Source organism: Aspergillus fischeri, genomic scaffold (genome assembly GCF_000149645.3).
Source record: "Aspergillus fischeri NRRL 181 1099437636266 genomic scaffold, whole genome shotgun sequence".
Lineage (NCBI taxonomy): Eukaryota > Fungi > Ascomycota > Eurotiomycetes > Eurotiales > Aspergillaceae > Aspergillus > Aspergillus fischeri.
In genome coordinates, this window is record NW_001509760.1 from 3145697 (window position 1) to 3162876 (window position 17180).

A 17180-nucleotide genomic window follows, 5' to 3' on the forward strand; every position below is an offset into this window, starting at 1 on the left:
GCATCTATCGAAGCACCGTAGCGCAGGAATGCTTCAATATCAGCCTGGCCCCCGTCTCGACAGCTTCGAAAAGATCCAGCCTCAGTCGGCCAGGGAATTGATGTGGGCGGACTCCTACTCCTACGGGAGGCTACCGTCGAGTTCTTTAGCTCTTCCCAGCGCGGTTATACTCCCTTCACCGCTTCGCTTTAGCCTCCTCTGCGGCTTTGGCGCGTTGGCGTTTCGCGGCCTTTTCGCGGCTGGCTTTCGCCTCACGCTCTTGTTGTTCCTTTCTGAGTGTGTCCTCACGATGCTGTTGCTCTCTTTTCGATCTTTCCTCGCGTTCCCGACGTTCTCGCTCGCTCTTCACTTCCCTCTCCTTTTGGGCCTGTTGCCCGTGTTCACGCCTGGCTCGGGCCTCTCTTTCCGATTACTGTGGCCTCCCTGGGGTAGGTGTTGAGGTGGATGGCCGTCGATAATATGAGCGAGTACCAAAGTCGTCACGAGGATACCGAGCATACGAACGCGTGTTCTCATTATACAACAGGTCATCCAACTCCTTCTCCAAATGAGCTCGAGTAGTTCCATCTAGTTGCGTTGGAGAAAATGCCTCGGCACCAGGAAACGAGCGCACGACCATGTTGTGGATATTGAACCTTCCAATGGGCGTCAAGCTGTTCTCAAGACCATATTGACCATCCTTACTGATCCACAAGGGACCCAGATACAGAGGGACGCCGTTCGCGATTAACTTTAGAGTGTCCAAATCGTGAAGTAAACGTCCGTTTACAGTGGCACCGGTTGTACTAGGAGAGCAGACTCCCCGTAGGAGGGCTCAGCCGCCCATGTTCATGTTTGCAGGCAGTATCCCGAGGCATGGCCCACCGAGCTTGCCCCATGCACCGCATACACCATCGTACCTAACGTCGCGATCGATGTAAGTCATATGTATCAGACTCTGAAATCATATGTGTAAAGGATTAGGCCTATCAGAGGCTGTATCCAAGCGTCAGTGGGTCTATGGATTGGACCCGCGTATACTTGGATGCCTACAAATAGGGACTTATTGTCCCTACGCTCCTAATGAGAAGAAGCCACTGAGATAGTTGAATACATCGTCGTCCTATAAGGTCCTCCGATCTATATGATGGTTGGCGTGTCATCTATACGCCTACACTGCAGTCCCTCTATACGGAAGACCCCCGACCAAGCTCTTCCCCCGAGTTCTTTACAATATGGATGGGACTGACCAGAAGTGACCAGCGGGAGGTTAATATCCCCTCAGATACGGGTGAATGAGCTGAACATTGTTCAACGCAACACCATTGATGATGACATATTTCGTGGGGCCGAATGGCTCCAGGCGCCGGTACGAAGACTGCTGTGTAGCTCCATAACCGGCCACAAAAACCGATTTTGAACCCTCGCTTGAACTGGGACCAGGTCGAATCAGGCTGATCATAACGGGTGAAGCTGGACATGGTGAATGATACGGGCTTCCTGGCAGGCGGTGTCTTGATTATGATGAAAATTGATCGATGGGGTTTGGTTAATCAACGTGCTAGCAACTTACTTACGAGCAGCCAGTCCTTATAATTCGATTGTGGCGAAGGATCACGGAGCACGATAGTAGCTATTAAGCAGTGGAAACAAGCCATGGTACCATTTCTGCTTCCAGATGCATCACAGGCTACGAGCATGGAGGCTTAGCCTTCGTCCCAGTAAATTTTCGTGGCATCGATTGGTTCTTACCGCCAGTCTCTACGAATCCAGCTTCGAGCGGCCTCTGGACATTGTCCAGGACTAAAGCGCGTTGGGCATAGTTGTCTTATCGACCTAATTGATGGCATTCCTGTGTGCGTCATGTCTGATTCCATTATTCCTTGCAAGGTAATGTTCAAGTCAATGCTGCATCAAAGGCATATTGCGGTAAATATATAGGTAGGTAGCTATCGCAAATATCCACTCACCCACACCCCAGGCGACATGCTAGCCATGGTCACATCATGCCTCCAGGCTCCCATTCTATTCAATTCTTCCAGATATACTCCCCACTCCTCGTTGAAATCCCTCGTCATCTGCGCCTCTCTCGACCATGTCTCCGAATCCATCTCCCTGGGCACTGAATCTCGAGGAATAGGTACTGACGGAAACCGCTGCCCAGTCATGGGATCCACCAAATCACCTCCGTGGGCGGCTAGAAACGCATTGAATCGTTGGTACTGTATCTCGGGATCCCCCAACGTATCTCTCAACATCACCAGATGAAATCCCTCTCTTGTGAGTACCGGGGTCGCGGCATTCATTATGTGTTGGATGTGATGGGTGCGGTAGAATATGGCCATGGCCTGATACGAGAATTGGTCAGGCGCGGGCATGTGGTTTTCTGACGCAAACATGTAGTAGCGGCGGCTGAGGTTATTGTTGTCGGAGTAGAACAGGGCCGTGAAGACAAAAGCATATTTGACGGGATCGAAGCCCGTGGGGTCGGCTGGTGGGACTTTGGTGAAATAGGTGAATATTGCATCTAGGAGCCGGGTGAACAGTGGGGTGGGTTGCTTGGATGCAGTTATTAGAGGGCCCCAGCCTTGCTGCGCGGCTGGTTCATTTGCATGTCTGAAGAAGTGTCCAAATGACATTACTGTTGGGATTTTGGGCAGGTTCAAGGGACGAAAGTTGTTGGGCGATTCCTACGAATGAACAGGTCATTTATGATTCTGGACTCTTGAACTTGGTAGAGACATCTGCAGAACTGCCATTCTTGTGATGATCTACAGACCCGGATCCAGACCCGCCTAGACGGGGTCCAGATGACTTGTCGTGTGCTTTTGAGTAAATCTATCCATGGGACGGATCCCGAGTTAGACTTTGCAGGAGCCGGATATCATCGGCAACCAAGAAAGCGTGACAGGAGGCGGCACGGACCATATATGCGAGGCTAGCGCTAGTATATTCAGGATAGGGGATGGAGTCGACGAGCTTTGGGCAGCTAAGGCGCCATTGATCGATACCTGCCGCGATCCTTCTAGTCTTATGTTCTGAGGAATATTGATCTACAATCCACCACCTGCCGCAACTATAGACAAGGAAATCACATATGAATACATAAAATTACAACTCAATTGGCTCTTACTACAACTGACAATAAACCAATATTCAGGAGGGTACAGGAAGAGATAGTGTTAGTATTGAAGTAATAACTTGCAAACTATAATAAAAATATTGAGTTCTTAAGAAAAACAACAAACGTCAAGACAAGCCGCAGAATGGACCCTACTTCTTGCTTACCTTCTTAAGAAGACTCTTCTTCTCCTCCTCCAATCTTTCCCTCGAATCTGCCTTCGACTTCTCATTTACCCCCCTCAAAACCTCCATCATCTCCTTGCCCTCTTCCGCACTCAACCTCCCCCTAGCAACGTCTTTTTCAATAACCTTGCACTCCAGATCAGCGATCTCGCTCAAAGCCTGGTCCACGACCCGCTGCTTTTCCGCAATAATGCGATCCACATCAGCTGTGGTCATTTCCGCTCTGGTCGACCGCCTGGGTTGTGACCTGAGTGAGCTTCTGGACGACTGCATCGAGTGCGGGTCGGGTCTTCACATCCTTCCACAGTCCCATTTGCAGGACTACCTCCTCACCAGTCTTGCTCCACTCCGCACGATCGTATGCCTTCCTTGGCTTGGTAGGTGTTATGACATGTGCTTGCAATTTCCATTCCGAGTATGTGGCGCGGTGGTCGGATCCGTAATTCTCATGGTACAGGTGACATTTGACAAGTAGGTTAGGATGGTTGGTGACCAATGGACGTGTCACCCAATACAATCTTTCTGTGTGGATATTTGTGGCATAGCTTCTCTCACAACTTTGGCTGGAGGAAGAGCCCCCAGTAAAATCCAGGCGCAAGAACCAGGTTTTGTTCTGTATCTTTAATCACAGTCCTTGTGTTAAAAGTAACCTTCAGTCAATCTAATAGTGAAACCTAGTGTAACAAGCGTGGGCGCCTGGGAAGTAAGAATATCACCCCCATACATCAGACTATAATTCTCATTAAGCCTTGTAAAGATAGATCATAACAAGCATAATACCAATTGTAAAGTTTAAAAACCTATAAATGCTGCTGTTTCTTTTAAGGTCTTGATAAATTAGAAGGGATTCCCTACATGTACATAGAGAGTATCACGTACAGAGGATTGTCTCACTCCATACCATTAGCGATCTTGATCAGTATGTTTCCTTCCGATGCGTATCAACCAGGCTGAATGCTATCGGGTCGCGGGGCAGTAGGTTTAGGTCCTTGAGTAGGCGTAGCAAACGTGCAGATGAGCCTACGATTGGTGGCTGCGTCAAATGACCTTGGGAAAAGCGTGCCGGGTTTCTCTTTTGGGAGGGAAAGACACAGCCGCGACAAAGTGTGTGCAGATAACCAATCCAATCCGGATAAGGGAACAGAGTCTGATCTGGCTTGTGCAATTTACGGTGAGACTCTGGCAACGCTACGGACTTTACAGGTCAAATACATGCTTGCTATTTTTCTTGCTATCATCACGCGAATATGAATCAAGGGTGCATTTGGGCCATTATTGCTGCGGTTGATGCGAGTATCGGATCAGCTGAACAAAGTCGAATCAATCCGAATTCCTTGCTAATAAAGTGAGATATCACAAGAATCTATTCGGTGTTGGTTATCATATACTATGGGTCCCTATACTTAAATTTCCGTTTAGACTTCCCACTCATCCACCTATATTTACTGAGGGGAAAAATGTCCGCTAGAGACTGGAGGCACAGTAGGGTATTGAAGAACTGGGGTTTGGAAACGGGACGTTGTACCAGGGTTGAGTCAATCCCTGTAGCTGGCCGTAATGATATTGGGGGACGTTGCTGGGATAATACTGCAATATCTTTAATGGTGGTTTCACCTAATCTAATAAAACCACAAAAACCATAACTGACAGTTTTAACCAAACTTGAATTAGTTTTACCCAGGGGAAACTGAAACCAGTGCGATTCCCTAGGCTAGGGACTGAACCTGAACTGCTGTGAGTTCAGTGAGGGTCGGATTCGATTTTAGCGGTTCAGTTATGCAACTCTACGCCTAATTCAATAATCAGGTGGCTGGCTTCAACTGATGTAGGATGGTGCAGCTGGGCATGCCAGTAAAGATGCCCTTAAGGAGCTTTAAGAGCGTGCTATCTACCCTATTAACTGGCCGGCCTTCTCACCTAATCTAAATCCCATTGGCACAGTTTAGATGGATTGAAAGACTGAATTCAAAATAGATATCCAGATGATCACCAACTATCATATAATGCTTCTACGAGAGGTGGTTCAAGCTGCCTGACATGCAGTCCCAGATGCAGTCCCTGAGGGTTTCCTTAGGGATCTAATTGAATATATGCAAGCCAGGTGCCAGGCAGTGATCGATGCGGAAGAGGGCCCATACAGAATTCTAGATAATTACTAGATAGCTAGAAGTAATATTATTCGTTCCTTGCAAAGCCCCAGTGTACTCACAAAATCTCCGGGTCAACTGGAGTATACAATATCATCAGTGCGGCATTTGGCGTTTAGGTCGACGTCCACAGAGGATGCCTCCTATGATATCCGTTAGAAGATCTGGCATACCAGAACAGGGGCAAGGCAGCCTTCGTTACGTTCCAGCACCCGAGATATTAAAGTTTGGCTCTCTAGGGTCATCTCTCGGATACATCCAATGGAGTACACCGTCGATAAGCCTTGATGTGCTGCTCAAGGTCTTCAAGATGCCTATTCCATGTAAGTGTTATGACCCATAATATTTATCCTCCCTAGATCTGACCTTGCGATCTTCTCGCTCTTCTTCGCTACATAGAGACAGCCAGTTTGGAGTCTACGACATCGTTCGCACGGCGACCCCTGTTTATTTCTCTTTCTGCTCCCTACAGCTGATGCATGTGTTGTTGACTCGATGACGCCCATGAGCTGGTGTTAGCAAGTCGGATTAGACCGATCTTGGGGTTCAATCGGCTCGACGATGTGTGAGAACAGCAGTAATCTCCATCAATGAGAATCCAGTGGGCATTGGTTCCACGTTTAAAAATGGCTGGAAAATGGATCTGCAGTTCCATAAGAGGTGTGGTTGACTAACAGTGATCGCAGAGTTTTATTTCATGGTCTTTGACAAGATTTACCAGCTAGTTGATCTACTGAACGATTATCCCTCTGGTACTGCCACAGTTTGGAAGCCGACTTACAGTTATGATAGCTGCCCACACACGATGACTCTAGTGTTCAAAGCAGTGGTAGAGGTGAGAGTGGTAGGGCATGTACTTGAACCTACAACTTTAATTATGTCTCAAAGGCGACGAGGGTTTCCTGGCATGTCTTCCTTCGTTGACGGAGCTGAACGTGACTACCTGAGGGATGTGAGAGGGCACTTTTCCTCTTCTATAAATGTCAAGGGAGTGAATCCTTATCGACTAGTACAAGCTGGCAGACAAATACCATATTAAGGATTGATTTCGGGAATGGAAGGACGGGCTGCTTCAGTGGCGTTTACCAACGCCTCATTCTCCTAGCCATACTAGTTTGTAATTCGAGCGGCACATCTAATGATTATGTACACTTCCCAAAACACACTCACAAAGATGGCCTCCCAGATAATTCGCTTGACTGCTACATAGCTTCTTTTCATGCCTGTCTTGGCATTGACAAGGAATCCACCCGTTTGCCATATAGCGCAGCGTTTTTGCTATGACAGAAGTTTGCCTATATGCAGCAGGCAATCAAGCATTTCCATCAAATCGTACAATGAGTTAGACACTTCTGAGACGACCAACGACGTGCTCAAGGGCACTGTTTTGTACTGTATCAACTAACCCGTAGGAAAGGTGGTCGGCAGGGATTTGGCAGGAGCAGGCACGGTTGGGCGAGCAAACTAGGTCACCCTTGACAGAGCAAGAGAGCAAAGGTCAGCTGGCCATGATAGGCTTAGCAAAGAAGACAACTATCAGGACACTCACCTCAAGGCAAAAATCGAGCACTTTGCCACTCTGGTCTATTTGCGCTGAGAGCTGAGGAATAGTTTCGTTCCTGGCAATAGCATTTTCTGCGAACATGCCTACAGAGGCTCGCTCATCATGCTGGGCAGTAGCATTCACGTTGGACGTCTTCCCAGGAAGACGGTATGGGTTGCCCACAATAATAACTGATTTAATTGATTCAAGGGCCGAAGTACTGAGTTGGCTTAGTACATTAAGCATTAAGGTTGCTCCTTGAGAATATCCAAAGAGACTGTACTTCTGGTTAGGACAGTCGCGGAGTCCTTGAACAATAGTTTCAACAACGAACTTCTCCCCAGTGGTGGTGTTTTGATCTGGTGCAGCTGGGTACTCTACCGGCAGACTGACACCACCAGTGACATTCGCAAGAATGTTTTGTATCAGGGGATAAAACATCAAGGAAACCCCTTGCGGCTCATTCGTGCCACGAGCGTCAATCAACTCTGTCAGTGCAAGTGTTAGATGGGTATTTTCTTACATGCTTTTATTTGTCTGGGGACCGAAACTAGATCACTTACTATAGCTGGCGCATCGCCTAGCTTCCGAAGGAGGCGTAATGTTTGCATGTGGCAGTGTCAGGAACTGTGCCATCCCACACCGGCACTCTAATGCTGTACCGGTATCTGCGTCAACATTATAGTGGATATTGTGAGTAGCTTTGTTGCTCGTTCCTGACACCCATCTATTGTTCCCAGGGTGACTGGTACAAGCCAGGGCAGAGATGGCCAACACGAGGAAGGATAATGGCATGAACATTGACTGAATCATTGTGATAGGCAGATACTCTATTTGAGCGAGGCATCCCGAACAGCTTCCTTGGGGAATGAGTGTACAGTACTTATAGCCGATTATCTACTCTGCATCGACTGGCATACACTACTGGCATTGCAGAATTGGGATGTGGATACCTCGTACACTAACCTCGTACACTAACCTCGTACGCGTCTCCAAATACGGAAAGGATAAATCTGCAGTCTCAGTTTCCATGGGTCCGCGACACATTTGACAGAGACATGAGACAATAAGAATTGTTCGGCTATATTCTCGACCCACAGCACGCAACAAGCGAATCAGACTGAACTGTGTTCTGGGTCTGACGGCTGAGAAGGACCACGCAAGGTCAAACATACAGAACTAATATGGGCCCAGTTGGGCATTACGAAAAACTTAGCTCCCCTTTATATGTTAAGTGCGATAGTTACACATATCAGATTTCTTATGGTCTCCGCGAAAGTTACCATTTTGTCACCATACTGGCCGCTATCGGCAGGTTCAGTTATCCAGGGAGACGCCACCATTAACATTCTCATTTGACCAATCATATTGCTTGAATCTATCATGGTTTCAACGTGCTGTTTTGCAGAGATTTGGTGGTGCTTCCTTCATCTTTGGATATAAGCACTACGTTAGATAGATTGCCAAAAGCAGAACTTTCATCCATTTGCATTCCGTGCATATACAAGAACGACTAGCGCGGAATGGCTAGCACACCTGTCTATATGACTGAAGCTTTTCTATTTCCGCCTTCTGAACATACTATCTTTGCAGAAGCAATAACAGGGTTTCTCCAGTATCCTTTAGAAAATCACGTGCATAGAGGCATACCTGCCTGTGATGCAAGGCGGCTGAAGAAACCATAATCATTTCCCTATTCAGGAAGACGGATCCATCCATTCGTCACTAAGGCTGCTTCACCGGCAAGAAGGATTGTCGACACCCCGTCCCCACGTCCATTCAAATGCACCTCCACAGTGATATAGCTTTGCCGTCCAATCTCTGATCCCTGGTCAAAGTTAAATCTATATTTCCCGTTTTCCTTGCCATCCTGTAGTGCGAGGAATGTTGCTAATGCGGCTGAGCCGCTACCACACGCGGGATCTTCCAAGTTGATCGCAATCATGCGTACACGAAGATCCTGTACTGTTGTGTCTTGCTCCATGCGGGCAGCACCAAGCCGACGATAGTACATCGTACCAGTAAAGGATGGACTCCATCCATCATCCAAATCAACAGTTGGGCTAGCACTTGCAGACACACTGGCGAACAGATCTGGGAAATTGGTGAAATCGGCCAGGACGTAGGTGACACCTTTGACAATGGATACGACGGGATATCCTGTTTGCAGGCGTGCGGCATTTGAGTCTTTTCGGAGAGAAGATTGAGTGACAAGGAGAGTTTCTGCAGGTGCGAACTTAGAATGAGTGTGTATGTCGTGAGGGATTTCTGCCGAGACAACCCGACTTTCTCGGTCATAGCGAATAGTCACCGGTCCAGCCTTCGTTATCAGCGTCCGCATCTCCTGTCCATCTGTGGTAGAAACTGGAGATTGTTGAAACATATTGCGGAACAGCACATGGCCGGTTCCAATGACTGGATGACCTGCAAAGTCCATCTCATTTACCGGGGTGAAAATGTCCACTCGAGGTGATTGAGAGGGGTCATCATCGTACAAAAAAACTGTTTCGGAAAAGTTGAATTCTCGGGCAATTTTCTGCTTCTGCTCTTTTGATAGGCTCTCCTTCCCGACCTTCACAATAGCCAATTGGTTACCCGAGAAGCTATATATACACAATTAGCTGGGAGTCAACAGCAAATCCACTAGGGAGAATTCCTCGAATTGTCGAAAGTCATTTGCTGAGGTGAAAATACCTTTCAGCAGTGAAAACGTCCACCGTTACTATAAGTGGTCATTAGAATTTTCGCCTGAGGGTAGCTGGTTACTGAAATATGAAGGACCTACCGAATGGAGCTGACTTTTGAGACATATCGACTAGAGGATGCGATGCCGCCCAGTATACCAAGTCTAGGTGTCGTAGTGTACTCCTTTTTGAGGGGTGTTCAGAGTTCGAAATAAAGAACACAGACAATGTAATCACGTCAAAGCTCTTCCCCCGGGTTTTATTGAACCATGCAAGCACTAGAGCCGACTTTGACCGAGCCGATTTCGGGGAACGCCAGTGAGGAAACCATGGAGCCGCCGACTGTAACCGAACCAGCATCAGAGTTCAGTCTAATGGAGTACATCCCATTGATTGCTGGTTAAATGTATCTAAGATTCGCCGGCCACTGAAGCGCAACTCCGAGCCGCTGGCAAAGCTAAAACTGTGGACCCTTAGCTTACTTTGTTTTGAAGGCAGACCGGCTTTGTTATTTAATTCCTTGTACCACCATTACACTACTCATCATTCGCACCATTCCAAAATGTCTCAGGGAGAAGGTGCCGGTAGCTATTTTGCCAAAGGATACTTTGCCATGCCTATTATGAGTAGAGCTTTCATATCTTCCGGTATCGGATGACCCAAGATCTTCAATTGTCGGTTAGCTTCGGTATGCTTTGGTTCCTTGCTCATGATAAACCTTGGGATATGGGTTTATTTAGACCTTCCCTTTCATGCCGAAAGCGCCTTTCTTGTAGTCAGTTGCAGAGTCGGTAGAGAAATATTTATAATTACTCTATGAGAACAGTTTCATCAATCTAGTGAAGGCCTGGCTTGCTACAACTACCGTCCTCCAGCTCTGATATTGCATCGCAGTATCTCGACATGTCCTTTCACACAGCGCTAACCAGAAGGCTTGGGATAAGGAGCCAGTATTTCCCTCATTGGTTGGTTGGGTAGCTACTAACTTTTCTTTGTACAGCCCCTGTGATACAGGGTGGAATGCAGTGGGTCGCCTATGCTGAGCTCGCCGCAGCCGTCAGTAATGCTGGGGCTCTTGGAATCGTACGTCTTCTGAGACCTACCGCCTTTGAACACATTTAATAGTTCCTACCGAACAAGTGCACGAGGTGTCCCTCCTTCGCTGACATACGTCTAAGCTTTCAGCTCTCAGCCAACCAACCCCGGCAGCCCTGCGAAATGAGATCCGGAAATGCCGCTCTCTAACCTCGAAACCATTTGGCGTCAATCTAACAATGTTGCCGGCTCTCAACCCCCCAGATTATCTTGCATATGCACAAGCTATCGTTGATGAAGGCGTTCAAATAGTCGAAACAGCTGGCTCGAACCCGGCATCGATCATCGCTCCACTCAAAGAAGCTAACATCACGATCATCCACAAGTGCACTTCGATTAGACACGCTAGGTCTGCTGTAAAGCTTGGTGTTGACTTTCTGTCTATAGACGGGTTTGAATGTGCAGGCCATATCGGAGAGAACGATGTCACGAATCTTATTCTGCTGAGCCGTGCCAGACAGGAACTCGGGATCCCCTTCATTGCGTCTGGTGGCTTTGCAGACGGGTATGGCTTGGCTGCTGCACTGATTCTTGGCGCGGAAGGTATCAACATGGGAACGCGATTCTTGTGTACAAAGGAGGCCCCGGTCCATCACAATGTAAAACAGGCAATCATCGGTGCCAGAGAAACCGACACCACTCTTGTCCTCAGAAGGTGGAGAAACACTTCTCGACTCTACGCCAACAAGGTGGCGAAGGAAGTCTTGAAAATTGAGGAAAAGAGCAAAATAGCGGACTTTGAGCAGGTTGCGCCGCTTGTCAGCGGGCAAAGAAGTCGACAGGTATTTAAAGACGGAGACGTTAATTCCGGAGTGAGTAGTGGACAAGCTTGGTACTGGGTCCGGGAGTGGCTAACGTATGTGTCTAGGTTTGGACAGCTGGTCAGGCCATAGGGCTCATTCATGATATTCCAACTTGTGCAGAACTGCTCAGTAGGATGGATATGGAAGCTGCTGAGGCTATAAAGCGTGTAGCAGCTTCATACGATACTTTTTTGCAGAATCGGGAAACTTAGAGCGGAATATTGTATCTGTATGGATTGGCATAGTGTATATTAGGAAGGGAGTTCTATAGCTGTCGTGTGGCTATAGCCATCATGTGGTCCTCAGCAAGACACAAACAAGAATTGGGGAAGGTGTTAGTACTCCGATCGAGCATCTACGGGTTCAGCAATTGACATGTTCTCTTGACCATGGTGTAGACCAACCCGAAGCATATTTTTCTTGGGTCTCATGGTCACAACAGTCGAGATATGCGTGTCTGTTGTAAAGTCATTCATGGGTAATTACGAAATGACCCTCTTGACATCTCATCAATGCCCACTGCTGCCTTGGAAACAGGACGGGGTTATTAATGTTGTCGACTTGGGTATGACAGTTATTACTGGGTGCTTTGATCCCAGCACACCTTTCATTTCGCAGGGTCTTTCGTCAGCCTAATTAGTCTTCTGATAGCACATCATAAGCGAAAATCACCAACGTGTTAAAGTCCCTGAGATTGCTAGCTATACGATGGTGGATATTAATCCACTGATAGTTTTCTCAAGTACATCTCTCGCTCAAGCTCGATTTCGGTCAGCCCTACCAGTAAGAAAGTTGTTCGAGATGTCCAAAAAAAGTGACATGTTCGCCTTCCCAGACACCTTCGCCTTGAGCATATGCTTCGCTGATGTTATACCCGTCAGTGCCGGAAAGCGGGCGGAGCTCACTTTCTCTTATCAGCTGGTGGATATTGAATCCCGCTTGACGAGTCGGTATATCCAGCTTAACCTGCTTGAAATAGTCCAATCCACTATATTCACTTTTCCAAACATCGAATGCCGTGGTGTTCTTGCCCACTTCCACAACTTCATGAACGCCATTGGGATGCCAGACAGTCGCCCAGGCTGGGACACCAAAGGGCTGCTCTATGGTAGGGCCTACGACCCATCCATGAATCATCAAACCATTCGAGAGATAGAGCCAGTATCCGTAATGGCCACCGGATATCCCGAATTCGCCCCACTGACGCTCAAAATATCCTCGGGACTGATCACAATCAATTGCAATTTCCTCGCCGTTGACGGTTAGCGTGCCATTCAGACGTAGGGTGGGGTTGCCCTGAAGTGACAAGACTGTCAGCAGTGAAAACATTTCTGTGTACCGTGGGACGACTACATACCCAGTACCAGGAGTACCCGGGTATGACCCTCCGGAAGTCATTGCCATCGCTCGACAGGGTAATCCCACCACCTCCACCAACGTACAGGTTTTTGCCGGTTGGGGTAATGTGTACATTGAGCGGCACCCCAGCATAGTTGGTGGAGATAGTCAAGTCCGTGTAATTGTCGGATCCACGAGGGCTGGTCAGATTCTGGATCTCCGACCGGAAGTCAAGAAACTCCGTGCTTCCAGTACCTGGAGCAAAAACCGTCGCGCCAGTGGATGAGAGATCCTGGAGGTCTTCTACCCTGAAGATGCCGGTGGTGCTGCCACGGAAAAAGTTTGGTGCTAACGTTACATGGTATTTGCGACCGTCCACCGTGGTCAACCAGAAGAGGAAGAAGTAGCTTTCCCCGTCAGGACGCCGATGCCCAATGCATGATTACGGGGGACAAGACATACCTGTTCAAGTTGTCAGGATTCTCCTCATCAAGCCAGACCATGGTTTTGCGGACGTCATAGCGACCGGCATGAGTCTTTCATTATAAAGTCAGCGTGGTAGGCTCCTGAAGATTTGGTACTACTCACTCCATCATTATCGATAGTGCTGGCCGGGAATTTCGGTGGCGCAAAGGAAGGCACTTCCAGTCCGCCGACAGCACTTAGAAAGGTCACAAGGGCGACGAGAAGGGATCGCATATTCCTTTTTCTTTCTTTTCCTCACGAGGCTGTTTGGAGGAAATCCATCCGGCTGAGTTTAGAGAGGCGAAGTCGCTTATATAGTCTCAACAGATGAGCTGAGCAAAATCGCTGGCACTTGCGATGAACATCCTGATTCAGACCATCCAAAGGATGCGCCGATCATTGATCGAATGGCGCGCTTTCGTATCCTCTACCAGGCGTGGTCTAGTGCGTATCCCTCTGGATTATACCTACGGGAGGCACCTCAACACAATAGGCGCCAAGCATGTCGTACTCGTTTCATTCTCCAAGTAGACCATGGCTTCAAGACAGACACGTCCTGCCGTGTCTTTAACGGCAGAGAGGAGTTATCTGGTGTGGGGCATAATCTGGCTGTGTCATCCAACCGCCGCAGGTTGTCAATTGTATAGGTCTCGCTATCCGACCCCCCTCCAATTTCGGTTGGGAACTCACACCTTCCGATGTCATCGAGGGCTGGAATAAATGCGAAAGTAGACGGGTTTTGGCTACTAAAGTCGAACTCTCAAGATTTGCTTATAAATGCTTCGTGAGCAGTGGTAAAATTTGATTCGAAGACTTTGCCGGTGGAGAGTAATGCTTTTCCCCAGCTTAGGAACGGTCTCCTGGCGACGTGGGCCGAACATGAGTGATTTGCATCCGCGTCGAGGCTAATACAACCCAGGGGTAGGTGTATTACTTCAGGCTAATTTATTTGGAGGGCAGCCTTTAGGGGTAATCACTGAGAGTTTATGTGATAGCCAGCTTGATTGTACATAGCCTGATAGTAGCATTTGGATATCATCTACCAGCGTGAGAAATTCATATTTTTTACGGAATAGACTCGTGCTAAGCAACTGGGTCCGCAGAACATTTGGAGGCCCACTCTCTGGAATTCAAGTTGATCAATTCGCTAGTGGCATCAAAGTTTTAAACTCACCGCTTTTCTTCAAACGTCTACAGTAATTTGTTTCTTATTCTACCAGAACTATTTCGCTTCCATCCAAAATAGTCCGGTTGAATTTTGCTATCCGACAATATAATTGCAGATAAAATCGTCCTCAGAGTAGTAAATGCCGTCCAGACGAGCGCACCAGAAATCACGCCATGGCTGCGAAAACTGCAAACGAAGGCGGGTGAAGGTATTACATGAAATTCCCTTGAAGCTACATCCATCTCGACGAAAGGTTCAAGTGGCCGATAAGCATACTGATCTTGGGTAGTGTGATGAAACGAGACCAGCATGCTCAAATTGTTCAAAAAGAAGCGAGCAATGCACGTACAAACCGGAGGCTTTGGTGATATGGACGAACAGCAACACTCGTCAAGAAAGTCCCATGGCAATTGACCGCGAAAACCTTCAACAAACCGGGTCACTCATAGTGGAACGCAGCAATCTGGCGATTCCTGCGAGATGTAAGGGTTTCAGTGCTGGCGCTCCCCTCCTGCCTCCTCTTAACCTCATTGACCTGGAGCTCTTGCTGCACTGGAAGGACAGAACCTACCAAACTTTTTGCCGAAGTCCACACGGAAAGACTGTCTGGCAGTCTCTCGTCCCACAGGAAGCACTTGTGGAACCATTTCTCATGCATGGCATATTGGCGCTCTCCGCCGTACACCTTGCGCGGACGAAGAATGAGTTTTTGAAGCCAGCGTATATCAGCAGAGCTGCATCCCACCAGAATCAGGCATTGGCTAAATTCCGCCCATTGCTTATGAACATCAATCCATCTAACTCCAAAGCGATGTTCGCATATGCCAGCCTCATTACTGTCTACTCCTTTGGTTCTTCCCAGGAACCTCATCCTACTGACTTCCGGACAACCATAGATAACCTTTGTCAGGTAATTGTATTTGCGCAGGGTGTTCATCAAATCTCCGTGAAGGCTGCAGATGCGCTGCAAGATAGTATGTTCCGGCCATTACTTCAGTGGGAAAGCTTGCAGCAAAATCTTACCGAAGAGACAAAGCTTACTTTTGAACGTCTGCACGAAGCGATCCGCAGCCTGACCTCAGATGACACCCGCCGCGACCATTTTGGGGCCATCATATGCATACAAGACGGCCTGGCTGAAATATTAGGGGGCTCCACGGCAGTAGCTACCGCGACCAGAGTCGCAATCAGGATGCCACCAGGATATGTGGGGTTACTGCGCAATTACGATCCCTTAGCATTGGTAATACTGGCATACTATTGCTCTGTTTTGCATCGTTTGAGGCATAACTGGTGCCTCGAAGCCTGGGGCGCTCAAGGTGCTCGCGCCGTATGGTCCATGTTAGATGGTCAATGGAGGAGCCTGATGCGTTGGGCGATGGAAGATATATTTGGGCCTCACTTCTCCACACAGTCGGAGACCTGTGAGAATCCTAATAAGTTCGGAGTCTGATTTGATGACAGTAGGCGGCCGACATAGCCGGCCATTTCCACTTGGCTTTGGGTAAGCTAAGGCTAATATCATGGCAGGGCACTACCACTAAACTATGGCACATCAATAATGATTATTGAGCACTTCCATAATTAGAAATAACCTAGTGGGACCAATCTGATGTGGCCCTCTGACCCACCAGGTGGCATCGTATTCGTATGGTTCACCATGTTGAGCCCTTTGGTCCGTTCCATCGGTTGTTAGATGTGGATCAATCTGCAGCCAGCTTTATGGTTATTAAAATATAGTGCCAGGCACTTTCTGACACGATCTTCTCAATATATACAGAGTAGTACATTTGGTTCAACTACGCTAGTAAAGTTTCGATATGATTAAGAAGTTATATGCAAGATCGAAATCAAATGAAGGTCTGATTCTTCCAACGAGCGACTAAGCCATATTTATATCCCGGAAATGAAGGTATTCGACCGAAAGGATAGATTCGAAAGGATTCTACATCAGTTAGATCAATTCGATGATCATGATTCCATAGATCTCTAGTGGTATCCTGATCGTCTTGGCCGAATCACTCACACTTAACGAGAGTATGGCTGAACTTCTCCATTCCGTAAGCAGTAATCTATTTCAGCAGTACATCTCTACCTCGTGCAGTATCCAGCAGAGAAGATGTTGATATTGTTGAACAGTGCACATGAAGAGTAATCCAAGACACTTTCACCCTAAAAATTACCCACTATTCCCGGGCGGAGGATGGCATTTCACACCACTCTAGTCTCTTTTTCCATGTTCTATCTAGGGAAAGGCGGTGAGGAGACTCGCAGGTTTCTGCATTGTTATAGTGATCAACGTCCGTGGAACAGATTTTGCATAAATAACAGCTTTGTAGACCCTAAGCTGCGGCCTCTAGACAATGGCCCCTGTCCACTACGCAGGAAATACAACAGTTTGATCTTGCTTGGCAAGGTGGCAGAGGCTTAGGCTGGAGCGGCCCCTGGGGCCAGTTTGCTAATCTACCAATCAGATTTACCGGCTTGCCAACACTTTCTAGTAATTTGCAAGTTATCCCGACTCTTCGTCCCTCTATCTGGTAGACCAGGTATGACGTCATCGTATCTTCGCCGTTTGGAATCTATATAAAGACTCTGTAAAGTCTTGTCCTGTTGGAAAGTAAGCCGTCATATGCCCTTGAACATCATTTC

At 47.8% G+C, this 17180-nt stretch overlaps 6 protein-coding genes across 6 annotated transcripts, besides 2 other annotated features; 2 read left to right on the forward strand and 4 right to left on the reverse strand.

Moving 5' to 3' along the window:
• Window positions 1-175: 175 nt before the first annotated feature.
• Window positions 176-498, reverse strand: NFIA_057750 (uncharacterized protein; the record flags this gene model as incomplete). Its single annotated transcript, XM_001258321.1, has 2 exons — window positions 176-367; window positions 472-498. The coding sequence occupies 2 exons, from the start codon at window positions 496-498 to the stop codon at window positions 176-178; spliced, it is 219 nt and encodes a 72-aa protein (XP_001258322.1).
• A 4604-nt stretch (window positions 499-5102) lies between these two features.
• Window positions 5103-5420: a mobile genetic element.
• Window positions 5421-6833: 1413 nt separating this feature from the next.
• Window positions 6834-7788, reverse strand: NFIA_057760 (uncharacterized protein; the record flags this gene model as incomplete). Its single annotated transcript, XM_001258322.1, has 4 exons — window positions 6834-6896; window positions 6982-7204; window positions 7259-7463; window positions 7539-7788. 4 exons carry the CDS (start codon window positions 7786-7788, stop codon window positions 6834-6836), a joined length of 741 nt encoding a protein of 246 aa, XP_001258323.1.
• Window positions 7789-7926: 138 nt separating this feature from the next.
• Window positions 7927-7960: a microsatellite.
• A 708-nt stretch (window positions 7961-8668) lies between these two features.
• Window positions 8669-9785, reverse strand: NFIA_057770 (PhzF family phenazine biosynthesis protein; the record flags this gene model as incomplete). The annotated part of the gene is made up of 3 exons (XM_001258323.1): window positions 8669-9578; window positions 9670-9697; window positions 9761-9785. 3 exons carry the CDS (start codon window positions 9783-9785, stop codon window positions 8669-8671), a joined length of 963 nt encoding a protein of 320 aa, XP_001258324.1.
• A 436-nt stretch (window positions 9786-10221) lies between these two features.
• On the forward strand, window positions 10222-11769 carry NFIA_057780 (NAD(P)H-dependent flavin oxidoreductase; the record flags this gene model as incomplete). Its single annotated transcript, XM_001258324.1, has 4 exons — window positions 10222-10285; window positions 10660-10742; window positions 10838-11566; window positions 11623-11769. The coding sequence occupies 4 exons, from the start codon at window positions 10222-10224 to the stop codon at window positions 11767-11769; spliced, it is 1023 nt and encodes a 340-aa protein (XP_001258325.1).
• Window positions 11770-12334: 565 nt separating this feature from the next.
• On the reverse strand, window positions 12335-13594 carry NFIA_057790 (uncharacterized protein; the record flags this gene model as incomplete). The annotated part of the gene is made up of 4 exons (XM_001258325.1): window positions 12335-12853; window positions 12915-13302; window positions 13358-13431; window positions 13484-13594. The coding sequence occupies 4 exons, from the start codon at window positions 13592-13594 to the stop codon at window positions 12335-12337; spliced, it is 1092 nt and encodes a 363-aa protein (XP_001258326.1).
• Window positions 13595-14931: 1337 nt separating this feature from the next.
• Window positions 14932-15981, forward strand: NFIA_057800 (uncharacterized protein; the record flags this gene model as incomplete). Its single annotated transcript, XM_001258326.1, has 1 exon — window positions 14932-15981. One exon carries the CDS (start codon window positions 14932-14934, stop codon window positions 15979-15981), a length of 1050 nt encoding a protein of 349 aa, XP_001258327.1.
• Between the last annotated feature and the right edge of the window lie 1199 nt (window positions 15982-17180).